Below are 17,449 nucleotides of genomic sequence, written 5' to 3' on the forward strand. Positions count from 1 at the left end.
GGTTTTGAGTACTGTGTGTGCTAAAGTTGTGAACAGTGTTTTTAGGGCTCCAGTAGCCCCAACAAGCTTGGGTTGGCCACAGTGGAAAAGGGATCTAGTGACCCCCATGTCTGTGTTTAGGGGTATTGACATGAGAATCAGTCAACAAAGGAAGAATTGGGGCAAGTGACTAGAGGTCTGTCCAGTCAGGCAGTCCTGTCCAAGGTCTGGTTCTGGTTCTGCAAGGTGGTCTGAAGAAGTTCTGTCCCTGTCATCACTTGAAGGGATCAGTCTGGTTTCTGCACATGGTCACCTCTGCTCCAGGATGCATCTTCACCTTCATGGGTCTACCCTCAACTTCGGTGGAGGTGGGGGCAGGCCTGCCCTCAAGGTTTTATTCTTCTGGGAATTAGACCTCGCTCTAGAGAGGAGGTTAAGGACAATGGCTTGTCTCTGTGCCTTCAGCCAAAATAAAGGAGACAAACAGACACTAAGCGAAGGCCAAGTGTCAGGCTTTGGTTCTGCATGTGGGCCCAAGTAGGGAGCTGATGCTTGGTGCCTGTTTCAAGAGGTCATGTCACATCATGTACATAAATTTACGTTAGCTTATGATACTTTCATAGGGTGAGTTTGGATTCATAGAGCTGGGGGTACAGCTTTCATGAGACCTCCAGTTCTATCCCTAGAACCTCAAAAAATAACAAAAGAGATCATTGTCACCACAGATGACAGCCTGCCAGGCCAATACTCCCAGGAACAGAGCAAGGCACAGGCTATGCCTTGGCCTTCTCTCTGCTAAAGTAGGTCTTCCTGCTCTGGCCTCCTGACTCAGTATCTCTTCCGAGGAGATCTTGTCCCCAGATCAAGTTGCAGCACTCATCTGCATACAAAGCCTCTCTGGTTCGAGTCCATCTTCCCACAGTCCTGAGATCTTTCTGTACAGAGCCCTGGCTGCAGTGACCCCAAGGGAGGGGTAAACATGTCAAGAACAGGTGGTGCCCTGAGGCCCTCCGCTTTCTTAAGGTTCACATGGACTTTGTGCTCTACTCTGCATGTAGTGTTATTGTGATGTAAATGCATTTGAAAGTGTGATGCCTCTCAGTTGAATTACCTTAGTCTGTCCCACTCGGATTGATCTGTTCCAGCAGATGTGAGAGACCAGTGTAGATCCTAGGGATGAGATGGTGAGTGCAGCAGAGCCCCCGCTCTGTGCATTCCATTGAGTACCCTGTGAACTCAGGAACCACACCCTCCAGCAGAGCCCCTGCTCTGTGCATTCCATTGAGTACCCTGTGAACTCGGGAACCGTACCCTGCAGCAGAGCCCCTGCTCTGTGCATTCCATTGAGTACCCTGTGAACTCAGGAACCATACCTGCAGCAGAGCCCCTGCTCTGTGCATTCCATTGAGTACCCTGTGAACTCAGGAACCGTACCCTGCAGCAGAGCCCCTGCTCTGTGCATTCCATTGAGTACCCTGTGAACTCAGGGACCGTACCCTGCAGCAGAGCCCCTGCTCTGTGCATTCCATTGAGTACCCTGTGAACTCAGGGACCGTACCCTGCAGCAGAGCCCCTGCTCTGTGCATTCCATTGAGTACCCTGTGAACTCAGGGACCGTACCCTGCAGCAGAGCCCCTGCTCTGTGCATTCCATTGAGTACCCTGTGAACTCAGGGACCGTACCCTGCAGTAGGAGTCATCTTCAGTCACGACAGTGCCTTGTTGAGGAACATTGGTTTTCCAAGTGAACTCGACAGTTTGTCGCTCAGCCTTAAGTCCTGCACTTTGAACAGTGGGTACCTTAGCTTGTCTTCTCCATCTAGCATAGCTGAAGCATCCCACAGTTCCAAGACAGCTCCCCAGCTGTGGCTTCTGTTCCTCCTGAACCCTCATTCCTCTTTTCTGACCACAAAGTAGACCGTGTACTAATTACTTTTCCTCACTGTGGCCGAACACCTGACAAGAACAACTTGCGGGAGCGTTTGTTTGGGCTTGTACAGGTTCAGTGCTCGAGTCCGTGCTTGCTTAGTTCTGCAAATTTGGTCAGAATATCCTGGTGGTGGGAACGTGTTGAGGATGTTTATTGCCTTACAGCACGCAGGAAACAGAAAGGAGGCATACAGGAATGAGCCAGGGCCAGATAATGCACAAGGACCAATGGCATGCTTCCTCCAGCTAGGTCCCACCTCCTAAAGTTTCCAGAACCTCCCAAAATAGCCAAAGGACAGGCCCCCAACTTGAGAGCTTTTGGTGGAGCTACTTCATATCCAGACCATAATAGATCACCCTCCACCTCCATCATAATGAATTAGCTCCTGTGGGTCACACCACCCCCGGTCTGTAGTGGATCACCTCCCCCCTGAATCCCCATGGTGCTTCCTCAGGTCTCTACAGTAGGACCCTCACTCGCATGTGGTTTTAATTGTTTTTCTTTTAGATTGAGTGCTGTAATCTATCATCAGTCCCAGCACAGTGCCTGTATTTGCATATTGAGTTTAGTAGTCTTCATTTATTTACAGCACTGAGAATAGAACACCAGTCCTCAACTTGTTAGTCAAGTGCTTTACCACTGAGCTTGCTGAGCCCCTCCTGGAGCTGTTTTTACATCCGCTCCTTAAGATGCAGCCGGTCCTGCTGTTCAGGGCCTGTTGAGGCCCTGTTTCTTATACCATTGTTGGGTCATGCGCATGTTTTAGATCAGTGGACATACTGAGTCACAATTTTAAAATGTTCCATTTTATTTAGTGTTTGTATACATGACGTGTATATGTGTGATTTCAGGCAGAATGAGAGACAAGACCATTGTGTAAATAGAAAAAAAAAATCCAAAGTCACTCAGGTCTTTATCTTGATCGTATAATTTTTTCAAAAAAGATAAACCCATGAAGCCACATAGAGTGCACCATGGAGGCCAGAACAGGGCATTGGATCCCTGAAGCTGGAGTTACAGACAGCTGTGATCGCGGATATGGGTGCTGGAGACCGAATTCAAGTTCTCTGCAAGGGTGGTACACGACCTCAGTTACTGCGCCATCTCTCCTGCCCTGCTATTTGTTTTTAGTATGCTTCAAATACATGTATACTTAATTCTTTTCACTTAAAATACAAGTTTCATACAGAAGCAGCTAATGAATGTAAAGTGCAATGAATAGTTATAAAACAGAACCCCCTCCAAAAAAAAATAACCCAGAAACCCATGAAACTGCCACCCTAGCCAGACATCCAAAGGCCTCTCCAGGTCCTTCAGAGTCAGGTGTGCCAAGTGAAGTTAAAGTAACTCCTTTTGTTGCTGCATGCATGCTAGGATTTTGTTCATGCATCCGCATCTGTCTGGCTGTGTTTCGTGCGCTCCCATCCTTGTAGAACGGTACAAATGCTACAGGTACCCGTCGGACCCTCCACTGGACGTGAGCTCTTAGAACAGCACTGTTGGACATTCTCTTGTGTGTGTTGTGGTACATAGATGCTGACGTCACCAGTGTCTTGCACAGCACTCGTCAGTGCCTAAAGCCCTACAGCCCAGAAGAGCTGGCTGTGAATGCTGGCTGCAGCTCTGCCCCTCCCCTGCTGCTGAGTGCCTGCCAACTCTTGGATAGCTGGTAGTGTCTGCTTGTATTTTTGTTTGTTTGGGTTTTTAAAACAGTCTTGCTATATTGCCTACACTGACCTACAAATTTGTTGTATAGCCCAAGCTGGCCTTAAATTTGTGGTTCTCCTGTCTGTCTCCAGAGTGCTGGGATTACAAACATGTAACCACAGACCCAGCTTCTTGGGGTGATAAAGAAAAGGTTTTGGTTTTACTGTGGTTTCCTTGATGAATTCTTTAGTGATTACTAGGTTTTGTGTCTAAAGTCCTCTGATTCTTTCCCTTCTGTTTTATTTTATTTATACACATATTTTGAGACATAACCTCATGTGTAGCCCTGGCTCACCTGGAACTTGCTCTGTAGACCAGGCTGGCCTTGAACTCCCAGACATCCATTGCCTCTACTTCCCAAGTGGTAGGAATAAAGACCTATCTGGCTATTCTTTTAAGAAACGCTTCTATAGTTGTCTTAGTTTTCTCTCTAATGCTATGATAAAACACTATGAACAAAACAAGTTGGGGAAGAAAAGATTAATTTGGTTTACATGTCCACATCACAGTCCATCATGAGAAATCAGGACAGGAACTGAGGCAGAAGCCATGGAAGAATGCTGCTTACTGGCTTGCCTCCCCATGGCTTGCTCAACAACTCAGGACCACCTGTCTCAGGGGTGGTACTGCTCACAGTAGGCTGAGCCCTCCCCATATCAACCATTAATCAAGAAAATGCCCCCACAGATTTGCCTGCAAGCCAGTCTGATGGAAGCATTTTTCTCAGTTAAGGTTCCCTCTTCTTAGATGACCCAAGCTTACATCAAGTTGACAAAGAGTAACCAGCATAATACTATTTTTATAAAGGCACTAGACTCTTGCCTTTTAGATCTGTGTCTATGACCCTCCAGTTTATTTGAGTTTTGAGTGTAATGTGATCTAACTTCTTCCTTTCTTTCTGTCTCTATTTCCTGGGCCCCATGTCCTAGCTGACATAGTGTGTCCTGTGTTGAAAGGCTGACTTACTCTGTCCTTCAGTCCAGTGCTGCTGTGACTCCAGGGTCCATCCCTCTGCCCCCAGTGGCCACACACAGTTCAGCTATCTAATGAAGCTTCACAAAAAGTCCTGCTTCTGGAGCAGCAGCTCCTCCCACCCTGTACATGTAGATTCTGCCCGACCCAGGCCCACACACAGCGGTTAGGAAGTAGATTAATGTAACTTTGAATACACGGGTGGGTTTCTTACTCGTCCTCCTAGAACAACAGTGGGTTCCATGATGACCTCCAAGCTGGAGAGAAGGGAAAGGGGCCTCTACTTGGAGGTCCTGGCTAGCACAGACACTGTGCCTAGGCTTGCACATTGAAAGGAGTATTTCCATGCCGGGCGGTGGTGGCACACGCCTTTAATCCCAGCACTCGGGAGGCAGAGGCAGGCAGATCTCTGTGAGTTCCAGGCCAGCCTGGGCTACCAAGTGAGTTCCAGGAAAGGCGCAAAGCTACACAGAGAAACCCTGTCTCGAAAAACCAAAAAAAAAAAAAAAAAAAGAAAAGAAAAGAAAGAAAGAAAGGAGTATTTCCAGAAACAGGGTCAGAATTCATTAGCTAAGCATTGTTACAGATGGCTTTTTTTCTGTATTGCAACAGTAGTCTGAAATTAGTCTTTTGGGGAATATCATCTTCAGTAGCATCAGAGCATAGCAAATCTCAAGAAACCAAATAAAATAAAATAATGTTTAATACATTTTAATGAAAAATTTAAAGAGAACTTGAGTAGTTAGAGGGATAGTTCATTTTCCTGTACAAGACTACTCAATATTGAAAACTTACACATTCTCCAAACCTGTATGGGGCAAGTAAATGTTAATGAATGGTCCAGCCATGAAGGGAAACAGGTGAAGGATTCCTAACTACAGCAATGGTACAGTGGGGGGCGGGGGGGGGGGGCAGTGCTGGCAAAAGAGAGCCCTGTCTGTACAGACACTAGGGCCTGGAATTGCCCATGAGGACCAGACTGGCCTCTGTCCTTCTGTCTCTGCTTCCTGAATGCTGAGATTGCGGGGGTGTGCTACCCTCGCTTGGTAGAAAAGGTCATTAAGATGACCACTCAGGACTCAAAAATGCCTGCAGTGTTCTTCACTGCCCCCACAGTGGTCTCCTGGCCCCCAGCTCCCTCCTTATGATCAAGATAGCCTGGATCCATCAAGGCATCCATGCTTGTGAGTGCATCTCAGTTTCTAGAAGACATTTCTGTTTGCTTCTTGTATCCCACTAGTGTGTTTTGAGCAGCCGCTGGTGATTAGCCCCCATCCCTGGAATGATGGCTCTCTCCTTCTGGCACACTGATGCCATGCAGTGTCAGGATTGCCTCTCCTCGCTGTCTGTCCTTCACCAGGTGGTTTATAAAGCTGCAAATGTACCTACTGTACTTCCAAGTTTGGTTGGACACTAGTGTTGCAGTAGATGGGCTTTGATTGATTGATTGATTGATTTATATTTGAGGCAGAGTCTCATTTTGTGGCCCGGCCTAGCCTGGAACTCATTGTGTAGCCCAGGCTGACCTTAAATGTGAAGCAATCCTCCCGCCTCGGTGTCCTGAGATACATTTATTCCAACACACAAACACAATGGAGGCTTATATTCCAGCTGTCTTGACGATAGGCCAATGTAAGCTAGAGACCTGAAGACCACTGTGGGCTTTTGTGAGTGTGAGCTTCAACACTTGGAAGATGGGCTTTTAAAAGACTGATCTTTTTTGTTGTTGTTTTTAAATTTTATTTATGAATTAATACAAAACATTCCAGACCCGTGTGTCTTAATCCTCCTCTTCATCCTGGTTAATCTGGAAGTAATGCAGCTCATAGCTCCTTTTCTGTTGGCAACAACACGCAGCCAGTCTCAGAGACTGTTCTTCAGAGCAGGGTTTCACTGTGTAGTCCTGGCTGTCCTGGGACTAGCTTTGTAGACCAGGCTGGCCCTGACTTCACAGAGATCCACCTGCCTCTGCCTCCTAAGTGCTAGGATTATGGATTGCACCACCACCAACTGGCTTCAAATATTTTTTGGTGAGATGTTTCAAATACCTTTTGGAGAAAGGCATCTTGGAGATGATGGTGATCTTGATCTTGCTCCATTCAATGATCACAACCCCTCTGCCAAGATTCCCAACTTTCCCATTCACCTTGATTTTCTCCTGGAGGAGGAACTGCTCAAAATGGCAGCATCCATGATTCCATCTTCTACAGGGTGGGTGCAGTCAGGGTGAACTTCAAAACCGGCTTTCCCCCTTCACCCCCTTCCCCACAAGCTTTTTCATAGGCACCATGGCGGGAGAAGAGCGGAAAAACTGATCCTTTTTAACCCCACTATCTCTTTTGTTTCTAAGGCCCAGAGCTGGTGTCTTTCTTCTCTTTCTACCCTACAGGCACTGTATGCCTGTGTCTGTATGGGTCACACCCGAGCATCATTGAGGACTTAGCCTGCAGTACCTGGGAATTGCTTCACAGTCATAATGAACTGATGAAAACAAGGCATGCTGAAATTACTGGTGCACATGGGAGGTGTTTGAGGTAACCAGGATGAAGCATGGTCCTCAGCATCTCCACCCATCTGTCTTCTTGTGCAGAAAAGGGGGTTTTAAAAAAAATACACTGACCAGGAAGACCGAAGTTAACTTGCATTTTTAAAACATGGAAATATTTGACAGGGTGTAAATGCATTATTTTAAGTGCACATTTTATTGCTATTGGTTTTTAAAAATAATAACCAAATGAAATGTTTTGTTTTCAAAAGTTTTTTTAGGTTCATTTATTATTTATGTGTGTGTTTGCCTGCACATATGTATGTGCACCACATACATGCCTTGTGCCCTTCAGATCCTCTGGAACTAGATACAGATGGTTGTGAGCTGCCATGTATGTGCTAGGAATCAAACTTTGATCTCATGCAAGAGACACAAATGCTCTTAAACACTGAGCCAAACCTCTAGTCCTTATTTTAGTTAATTTATATTTTAAGATATGGCTCACTGTGTAGTGTTTGCTGCCCAGAATTCATTATGTAGACCAAGCTAAACTCTAGAGCTCACAAATCCACCTGCCTCCTCCAGGACTAAACGTGTGCACCACCATGGCCGGCCTCCTTGCTGGTAGGAGGTCTTAAGGGACTTCACTAACCACTGGGTAGAAGCCAGGCAGTGAGTAGGACTTGAATAAAGGTACCAAGTAACTCATGGGACAAACTTGTGGGCTTTTTTTTTTCTCCAAGACAGAGCTTCCCTTTGTGGCCCTGGCTGTCCTGGAACTTACTCTGTAGACTGGCTTACCTCAAAATCACAGAGATCTGCCTGTCTCAGCCTCCCCAGTGCTGGGATTAAAGGTGTGCGCCACCACCGCCCTGCTTAACTGTAGACTTTCTAGTTCTCTATAGTGCTGAGAAAATGAACAAGCCACAGACAGAATCTAGATAGACAAGCTCTGACAAGTACAAGTTTACTTAAGGCATTCTGGCAAGTTGGAATGTGAACAAAGGTGTAGAGTCAATGCAGATCAAAGGCTGGTAAGAAGATAGTTTGGAAAGCAAGCCCTTTTCATGAAAAGCAGTGGGTGTTCAGATGGCTAGTGGGCTTTGTATGTATAATGTGATGTGGTGACGCCCATGACCTCACAGGTGTCTTTTAGCAGTACGTCCCAGCCTCCTCACCCTGCTTCAGTGCTTTTTGTCTCTGCATGGTTTGAAATGGGTTATGGAATTCATGTAGTAGTGCCTGCACGCCTCTTCTCGCTGGTGTTAGCCATTAAGGATTCAGATAAATAAAAGCCATCGTCAGAAGGCGCCTGCTGTCACTTGGCATCCAGGTGGGAAGTGACTCAGCAGAGCCTTGTCTTGTCCACTAGGAAGCAAGAAAGGGCTTGCAGAGGACCTGATCAGGAAGCTGACGGGAGGGGTGGTGCAAGAGGAATGGAGAGAAGGGCCGTGGGCTCCTAGATAGGCGCGAGCAGAAGGAAGGCAGAGCAGCATGTGTTTAGGGACACTTGCTGGGGAAGGCTGGTGGGGGAAGGTACCCCCAGGATGCCTCACATTCACCTAAAGAACTTATGCAAGTTCATCTATTATTATGACTACACTTGAAATTACACCAGAGGGGGAATAACTCAAAAAGAAAAATGTTAACGGTTTTATAAATCATTTTAAAATGTAATGAATTACAGGCTCATACCTGTGTACCCAGCACTTGAGAGGCAAAGGCAGAAGGGTCACTGCAAGTTTGAGGCCAGCCTGGTCTACATCGAATTCTAGGCCAACCATGGCTATGTACCAAGAACCTATCTTTAAAAAAAAAAAAATAGTAATGAAGCTATTTTATGTGTGTTGGGGGGGGAGTTAATAGTTTTATGAAAATTGATATATTTTCCAAAACAGAACTTTAGAGAGAAGGATGACATAATTTTGTGTTTGGGGAGTCTCTAATGTCTGGTTTACTGGTGGATGACTGCGTTCTCCTTATGTATATCTTTCTACTCTACACCAGCCTGTGGCCCTGTGATTGTTTGCTTGGATGTAGAAAGGTGTGGTCTTGAGAGGCCCTTGAAGAGAATTATGGACATTTTACCAGAACTTATTAAGTGAATAGTCTGTTAAGGGGTTAATCTGCATGAGTAGTTTGAAACAAGTGAGTTACAGGCGCATTTTATTCCATAAAAATCCAATGGTCTCCTGCGCACTTGGAGTGATAGGCTCTTGAACAGTATCATAGTACCATTTACTAATCACTCGGGAAATACTGACTGGTGGAGGTAAACAGATGCTCTAAGATATTTGGCCAGTCTTTGGGTGGTTGTGTGTGTGTGTGTGTGTGTGTGTGTGTGTGTGTGTGTGTGTGTGTGTGTGTGAATGTGTCCCACCATCATCACCACCACTGGCCATCAGCCTCACACTAGTGGGTAATAGTTTTCTAAACTGCCGGGTGGTGGTGGCAACGCACGCACCTTTAATCCCAGCGCTTGGGAAGCAGAGCTAGGCGGGTCTCTGTGAGTTCGAGGCCAGCCTGGTCTACAGAGCGAGATCCAGGACATGCACCAAAACTACACTGAGAAACCCTGTCTCAAAAAAACAAAACAAAAAAAAAGTTTTCTAAACTTGTCAGGATACTGGACTGTCATGTGGAGCTGTTTGAATCCAGTTAATCCAGTTAAGCTTCCTTTCCCACCACCAAACGGTGATCCTTTAACCCTGTTTCTGGGTTGGGGGGGGAGGTGTTTGTTTTTGTTTTTGTTTTTTGAGACAGGGTTTCTCTATGTAGTTTTGGGGCCTCTCGTGGAACTTGCTCTGTAGACCAGGCTGGGCTCCAACTCAAAAAAATCTGCCTGCCTTTTACTTCCCGAGCTCTGGGATTAAAGGTGTGCGCCACCACTGCCCAGCTTAACCCTGTTTCTGTATCTCTGTTGTGTTGCTGGAGGGCTTCTCTCAAGGTTCCACCAAGCCCCGCAGACCCACAATCCACATATAAAATAATCACTCAGACACTTATATTACTTATAAACTGTATGGCCGTGGCAGGCTTCTTGCTAACCATTCTTACATCTTAAATTAACCCATTTTTATAAATCTATACCTTGCCACGTGGCTGGTGGCTTACCGGCGTCTTTACATGTTGCTTGTCCTGGCAGTGGCTGCAGTGTCTCCCCCTCCTTTTTCCTGTGTCCCCAATTCTCCTCTCTCCTTGTCCCACCTATACTTCCTGTCTGGTCACTGGCCATCAGTGTTTTATTTATATAGAGAGATATCCACAGCACTGTTGTCTTATTAAAAATGAAATGAAAGGCGTCAGTATCTTGAAGTAGGTGCTCACTGAATAAGTCACTGTTACTGTTGCAGCGACTGTATTTCCGTCATCGTGAGCACTGTCACCCAGAGTGAGGAACAGAAGGGGCTTTGAGAACACCAAGGGGTCACCCTTACTGCAGGTCTTTGGGCATCCAGAAGCCCCCTCCATCCCGTACCTGTCACACCTCCCTCTGTAACATCACCCAGACTCGTCCTCACTGTCTGCAGCTTTTCTTAGCCTGTTTTGCCCAGCACAGGGTCTGGCATGTGTTACTGCTCAGAAAGTTTTGTCCACTGAGTGCCTTCAGAAAGGTGACGGGTGCTCTCAATCATACCAAGCCTGTGACCTCAGCAGTGACCAGCTGTGGGGTGCCCCCCAGCCCCTCTTCACCATTTAAAGAATATTTAACAACTCTTCACCTCATCTATCTCTTGTCTTGCACCTCTGTTAATTCAAAATAAACATAGGAGGCTGAGCAGTGTGTCCTGGGCCCTGTGGGTTAAGCAGCTTTGTGATTGACAGTCCTCTCTCTTCCCTTTCAGATGTTCCTCCTGCGGATCAAGAGAAGCTTTTCATCCAGAAGCTTCGACAATGTTGTGTCCTCTTTGACTTTGTTTCTGACCCGCTGAGTGACCTGAAGTGGAAGGAAGTAAAGCGAGCTGCATTAAGTGAGATGGTTGAATATATCACCCACAACAGGAATGTGATCACAGAGCCCATTTACCCAGAGGTCGTCCACATGGTGAGTGACAGCGCTCTCCCAGCACAGCCGCAGCTAGGGGTCCCCGCTTCCCGAGATCTGTCCTGCCCCAGGGAGAGTGAATGCAGTCTATCCTATGGGGGAGGGGCTGTTTGCACCCATTTAACTGTCACCACCACCCTGTGACGGGCGGGGCAGAAGTGCTAGAACTCGGTTTGTGTTTGCTGTGACATCGTCTCTGGTCTTTGGTTTAATTTTTTTTAAGCATATGTAACAGTCGTGTTGGCGTCCTTGCGTAATTTAGAAGTAAACATTCTTGCCCATCCATGTACAGGGAAATTCTAGCACTCAGCAAAAAGCAGATGCCCAGGGTAGGGTGCAAAGCTCTTGGTCTTTTCTTAATTCCAGTGCTCACATGCTGTGGAAGCCGACCTCCAGTCGGGAGTCTTAAGGAAGAGTATTGAGTATCATGCACAGCTTCCATGGTTTTATTTGTCGTGTTACATCTTATAGTCAGTCCTCTTGGGCCTTTTTTATGGCACACATCGGGGTACAGCTTCATTTTCTTCTGTGATTATCAAATGTGTTCTTACATCAGATATTTAAGATCTATTTCCTCCATTCACTTAAGATGAATATATTGAACTCAACTTTCTTTTAAAATTATATCTGTTTTTTGGTACCTATTAAATTTGTTAGTAAGTCAGTTACAGTATGGAAGATTTCTATTTTTAAGAAGTCTTGGCAGGCAGTATTGCCTAATTTATACTCTTTAATCCAAGAAGGAAGAATCTGCCTTATTTGGGTCAGATGCCTACCTTTGAGCCAAATATGCTCCAGACTGCCTGACTTGATGTCTTGCTTGCCTTACTGGAGCAGGGGGTCTCACTGGAGCAGGGGGTCTCACTGGAGCAGGGGGTCTTACTGGAGCCGTGGGTCTCACTGGAGCAGGGGGTCTCACTGGAGCAAGGGGTCTCACTGGTGCCATGGGTCTCACTGGAGCAGTGGGTCTCACTGGAGCAGTGGGCAGTACCAGAAGCATGCGGGACATGCAGCACTCTGCAGACCGCTTTCTCGGCTTGGTCATTCTTCTGTTGCAGAGCTTCCCTAGCTAGAATCTCTGCTTCTGTCCTTACTTTGGTCCCTCTCCTGAACAGCGTGCCCTCCCTTGAGCTGAGCAGATAGCTTCTAGAAGAATTTGACATACTTTTCCTGAATTTCTGCTGTGGGCCAGGCACAGAGAAAGAACCAATTTCTACCTTCCCGAAGCTTTCCTCCTAGGTGGGAGACAATGGTAAAATAACTAATCTGCATTGTTTCAAATGTTATTGTCCTGAAGAAAAGCAACCCCGAGCTGCAAGGCTAAGGGTATGATTTCTGCTTTTTTTCCCATGTGGCCAAGAGGATCTAGAGAGAAAGAGTTATGAACTGCCAGACTGCCAGATGCCTGTGTGTGTTTTCCCTGGCTTCCTGTGTGTCTGGTTCTTCCTGAGCAGAATGGGAACAGGGAGATTGGATTTTTGTTTTATTAGTTGTTGTACTCGTATGGACTGATGGTCTGTTAGTTACTTTCTCATCACTGTTGCAAACTGCCTGATGGTGGCAAAGGTCATGGTGGCTGGCAGTCTGTCCATGGTATGACTTGTTCATCTTGATGAATCAGGAAGTCAAGAGAGCTCCAGCCAGCCTGTGCCTATCAAAGGCCCACTCCCAATGACTCATTTTTACCAGCCACACCTCCCACTTCAGAGGTTCTGCCCCTCCCAAAACAGTGCCATAAGCTGGGGAACAGGTATTCAAACACAGGAGCCCGTGGGGGACATTTCAGACCAAACTAGCAGACACAAGAAAGAAAAGTATAGTGGAGAAAGAGAGAGTGTGGTGGGGTGGGATGTCGCTGTAGTATGTGGTACTCTGAGACACAGAGAGAACATTTGGAATTCAGGCAGCCAACCATGGCCTCTCACATAGCACTTCACTCATGCTCCCTGCTGCTCTGTTTCTTCTTTTTGGAGTATGTGTAGTTTTTTTCCTAGTGTTTTCAGAGACACTAATTTCCACTAACTTTAAAGAATCCACAACAATGTAGCTGTACAAACCTGGCCTGTTTGACTGGAGTGCTGTGTGGCTTAACAGCTGTAAAGATGTTATTTATTTTATAGCTCACCACCCCACAACCTGGGGAATTCGAGTTTTTAGCATAGAATGTATCTCATCACTTCTAATGGTACAACATTTCTCCCCAAATGAAATCTTGTCCTGTTCCCTCACCACTGCCTGAACTGAGTGACCTTTGACCTGCTCTCTGTCTCTGTAAATTGCTGTCCAGGACATTTCATGAAACGGACTCATGCAACATGTCTTTCATGACAAGCATTTCCAGAAAGTGTGGTTGAGTCTAATCTATGTCATAGCCTATGCTTATATTTCATTCCCTGTTTTAGACAAATAATTTTATATATATATATATATATCCATTATATAGATACACTCATAGAGATTTGTTTTTTGAGATTTAATTTTTATTATTTTTATTGTATGTATATGGGTGTTTTGCCTACATGTATGTCTGTGTACCATGTATGTGCAGTATCCTCAAAGGCCGTAAGAGGATGTCACATCCCCTGAGACTAGAATGACAGGTGATTGTTAGCTGTCGTGTAGACACTGGGTATCAAGCCTGAGTCCTCTGGAAGAGCAGCCAGTGTGCTCTTAACCACTGAGCCACCGCTGTCCATTTATTCATCAGTTGGTGGCCTTTTGTTTTGAGAAAAGGTCTCACTATGCAGCGCTGGCTGACTGGTGTAGCAAGCTTTCCTGTGGGACTGTCTTTGGATTGCCAGCCTCCAAATAACGACACAAAGACTTACTAATTATGAAAGCTTGGCCATTATTTTAGGCTTGTCCCACTAGCTCTTATAACTTAACCCATATTTTTTATCTACATTCTGGTAGCTTGGTTACCTCTCCTCAGTGTACTGCACATACAACTTGTTCTGAGTCTGCTGCTGAAATTTGTGAGCCTAGATCCCTCCTCTTCATCTCTCCCCGGAAATCCCACCTATCCTCTACTGCCTAGCTATTGACCATCAGCTCTTTATTAAACCAGTCAGAACTTGGCAAAGACACATCTTCACAGTGCACAAATATTCTGCAACAGACCTCAGACTCTGTATGTGGACCAGGCTAGCCTGGAACTCATAGATCTGCCTGCCTCTGAGATTGCAGACATGCACCACCATGCCAGCTTGGACTTGAGCCTTTGTATATAAAACTGCCATGAAGCATACTGGTGCAAACCTGTCTCTCTTGGGTGTGACCCAGCAGTGCAGTGCTCTGTGGCTCACAGTTTGAAAAACTGCCAGGCTGTTTTTGGAATGGCTCCACTAGTTCACACTCCTGTCTGCAGTCTTGGGTGTGAGTTTCTCCACATCTCCAGCACTTTGTTGCCTGTTTGGTTCAAATGTCCTTGTGAGTGGGACCTGGCAACTCACTGTGGTTCTGATTTGCATTTGTCTGACATCTTTTCGTGTGTGCTGTGTGTTTTCATATACCAACGATGTTAGTTCACTAAAAACCAGAACCTTACAGACCAGCTAGTGTGACCCTTTCTCTTTGCAGACTAAAGAACTTTAAGTTCCAAGCCAGGGGCGGGGGGTGACGAAGCAGGATGCAGAAAGGACACTTGGCCTCCTGGTTCTTAGGCATGCATTGCAAAGCTCCATTGTATCCTCATTTCAGACTTTAAAAATAACCAGCCATATGCATTTCCCATTAAATTATCTAGTTAATCCGTTTTTTAGGCATGGACATTTTCTAATGGTCAAAATGCAGGTGGCAAAACTAAGTTATAGTGTATTTAAAATGCTCAAAGGTAATAAAGGTGAGACTGCTTCGTCTTCAGTATGTAAGGAGTTACCTTCTGGAGTTGGAGGTTTCAGACTCTGAAGAAGATTTTGGATCTGTGCCCCAGTTTTTACATACAGTTTTCAAGGCTTCACACCTTTGTCCAGATCGGTGCTTCACAGATTCCTGGTTGCCAAGACCTTTCAGAAACTCTGTAAAGGCAGACATCTCCATAGTAACACCAAGACTTTGGCTCTTCCACAGTGTCAGCACTGCGCTGATGATGTAGGGGCAATAGTGGGTACAAGATCTGACAGCAAGAAGCCAGTGGCCCACTGACTGCTGTGTTCAGAGCCACACATTCACAGTGATCAACGGAAAACTCCAGGTCTGGCTGAAACAGTCATTACATCACGACCTTTTAGTGCTGCCTGATGAGCTAGGAAGATGGCTGTGGTATTTGCGTGATGCACAGGGCCCTTGAGCCAGTGCCTGTAGAGAGGTGTGCAGTGGAGTGGTGCAGAGTTTGCCACTGTTTGCATGGAAACTGAACCTGAAAATTATTGACAAAAACCTGCGATTCAAACTTTAATATTTAGCAGGCATTTTTCTTTAAAAAAAAAAAATTAGACTATACTTTCCAGGAAATACCTGATGGTATTTGTTGCCAACATGAGAGCCTCCAAGGGGATTTGGGGTTGGTAGCATGGGGATGAGGTAAGTCATCAGGATCTGTAGAACTCAGCAAACTGGTGTTTTCCAGATGACATAAACAAAATCACTCACAGGCAAAAGATTCATTCACGCTGAGTGTGTATCCCACCTGGGTTTGACCAGAAGCAGGGGTAGATCATCCCCTGATGAGGTCCTGTCCCCATAGCATGTCACCTGTAGTAAATCACTGCTGGTCCAGTTTTGTTGCAGTACCAACGACATCCATTTACCTGGCTGTTGAATGTTCCTTCCTCTTACTAAGTACCTGGGTGAGGCAGGATGGCCCAGCTGTTTTCTGTACAGCCACACCTAGTGTACTAGTCAGGGTTCTCTAGAGGAATAGAACTGGTAGAATGGATGTATATATACAGAGAAAAAAGCATTTATTAGAATGGCTTATAGGCTGTAGTCCAACTAGTCCAACAATGGCCTTCTACCAATGGAAGGTCCAAGAATCTAATAGTTGTTCAGTTTATGAGGCTGAATGTCTCAGCTGGTCTTCAGTATATGTCAGGATCCTGAAGAAGGGGGCTGCAATGCCAGGGAAGGAATGAGCTTGCCAGGGAAAGGGAGAACAAGCAGGCAAAAAGAGCAAACTTTCTTCTTCCATGTCCTTTACGTAGGCGGCCACCAAAACGTGTGGCCCAGATTAAAAGTCGATCTTGCCACCTCAAAAGATCCAGATTTAAAGTGGGTCTTCCCACTTCAAATTATTTAATTAAGAAAAATCCCCCACAGGTGTACCTAGCCACTTGAGTTCTAGGTAATTCCAGATGTAGTCAAGCTGACAAGAACAGCCATCACAACTATTGAAAATAGAAAACAGTGCCACGCCTCCAGCCGAATCCTTTAGGTTTGGGGAGTTATTTCTCATGAACATTTTATATTTAGGCATAATTACTATTCTAACTTGTGGGTAATGTCTCACATGATAGAGCCTAGTAGATAGAATGATAAAATGCTCTTTGGGGGTCCCTGGTAATTTTTAGGAGCTTAGCAGGATCCTGATTCCAAAAAGGTTAAGGACAGCTCTTGTCTTACAAAGTAGCCGTCATCAGAGGTCCCGGTTCCCAGATGCCCCTGGGCCCTGCAGAAGCAGACCCTAGGGATGCCCTGCAGCACTCTGTTCATCTGCCATCCAGGTTGCTGGTAGGTATACCTGCCACATGCTTAACAGAAACTCTCTGGCTTCCTTTCTGGGCTCAGGTCTGGGTCACAGTGACATGGCTGGATACATTGAGATGGTCAGGATTATTGTTGGTTAATGTGGACCTTCCATGGTTCCTTTCTATAGAAAACAGCAGAAAAGATTGAGATCATCCAACATGCTGAGTGCACCTGCTCCTTCTGTGGCAAGACCAAGGCGAAGAGACAGGCCCTGGCATCTGGCACTGTGGCTCCCACATAAAAGTGGTGGCCCTACAGTAACATCACTTCTGTTGTTACAGTCAAGTCTGCTGCCCAAAGACTGAAGGAACTGAAAGTCCAGTTAGAAGTGCTGCCATTTGAAATTCCCTTACCCCAAATGAGTTAATTTATATAAAACTAAAGCAAACTCCTGCAGACTGTAAATTCCCTGACAGAAAAGCCGAGCTCCTGAATCACTGAATTCTTGTGATGCTGCTTTCTACAAAGCCTTGGATGCAGGAGGGAAACCTTGAGGGCAGAAAAGGGTTTGGCTAGAGCACCATTTGGATAGACTGGCTGGCTCAGGGGCCTACACAGCACATGGAGCTCTGGGATTACCCAGCCACCTGTGCTGGATCGCTAACAGAACACAGCTTGATGCACTCACTGAATCAGGAAACACA

The 17,449-nt window shown here is 45.9% G+C and overlaps 1 protein-coding gene across 12 annotated transcripts in view; it reads left to right on the plus strand.

The window, feature by feature from the left end:
- Positions 1-17,449, plus strand: part of Ppp2r5c (protein phosphatase 2 regulatory subunit B'gamma) — a 142,753-nt gene that overhangs the window by 76,315 nt on the left and 48,989 nt on the right. For all 12 annotated transcript variants that reach the window (XM_076551394.1, XM_076551388.1, XM_076551390.1 and 9 more), the window contains one exon: positions 10,921-11,120. In XM_076551394.1, coding sequence (XP_076407509.1) covers positions 10,921-11,120 — 200 coding nt within the window. The remainder of the gene's footprint in view (positions 1-10,920; positions 11,121-17,449) is intronic.

Source organism: Peromyscus maniculatus, chromosome 14 (genome assembly GCF_049852395.1).
Source record: "Peromyscus maniculatus bairdii isolate BWxNUB_F1_BW_parent chromosome 14, HU_Pman_BW_mat_3.1, whole genome shotgun sequence".
Classification (NCBI taxonomy): Eukaryota; Metazoa; Chordata; class Mammalia; order Rodentia; family Cricetidae; genus Peromyscus; species Peromyscus maniculatus.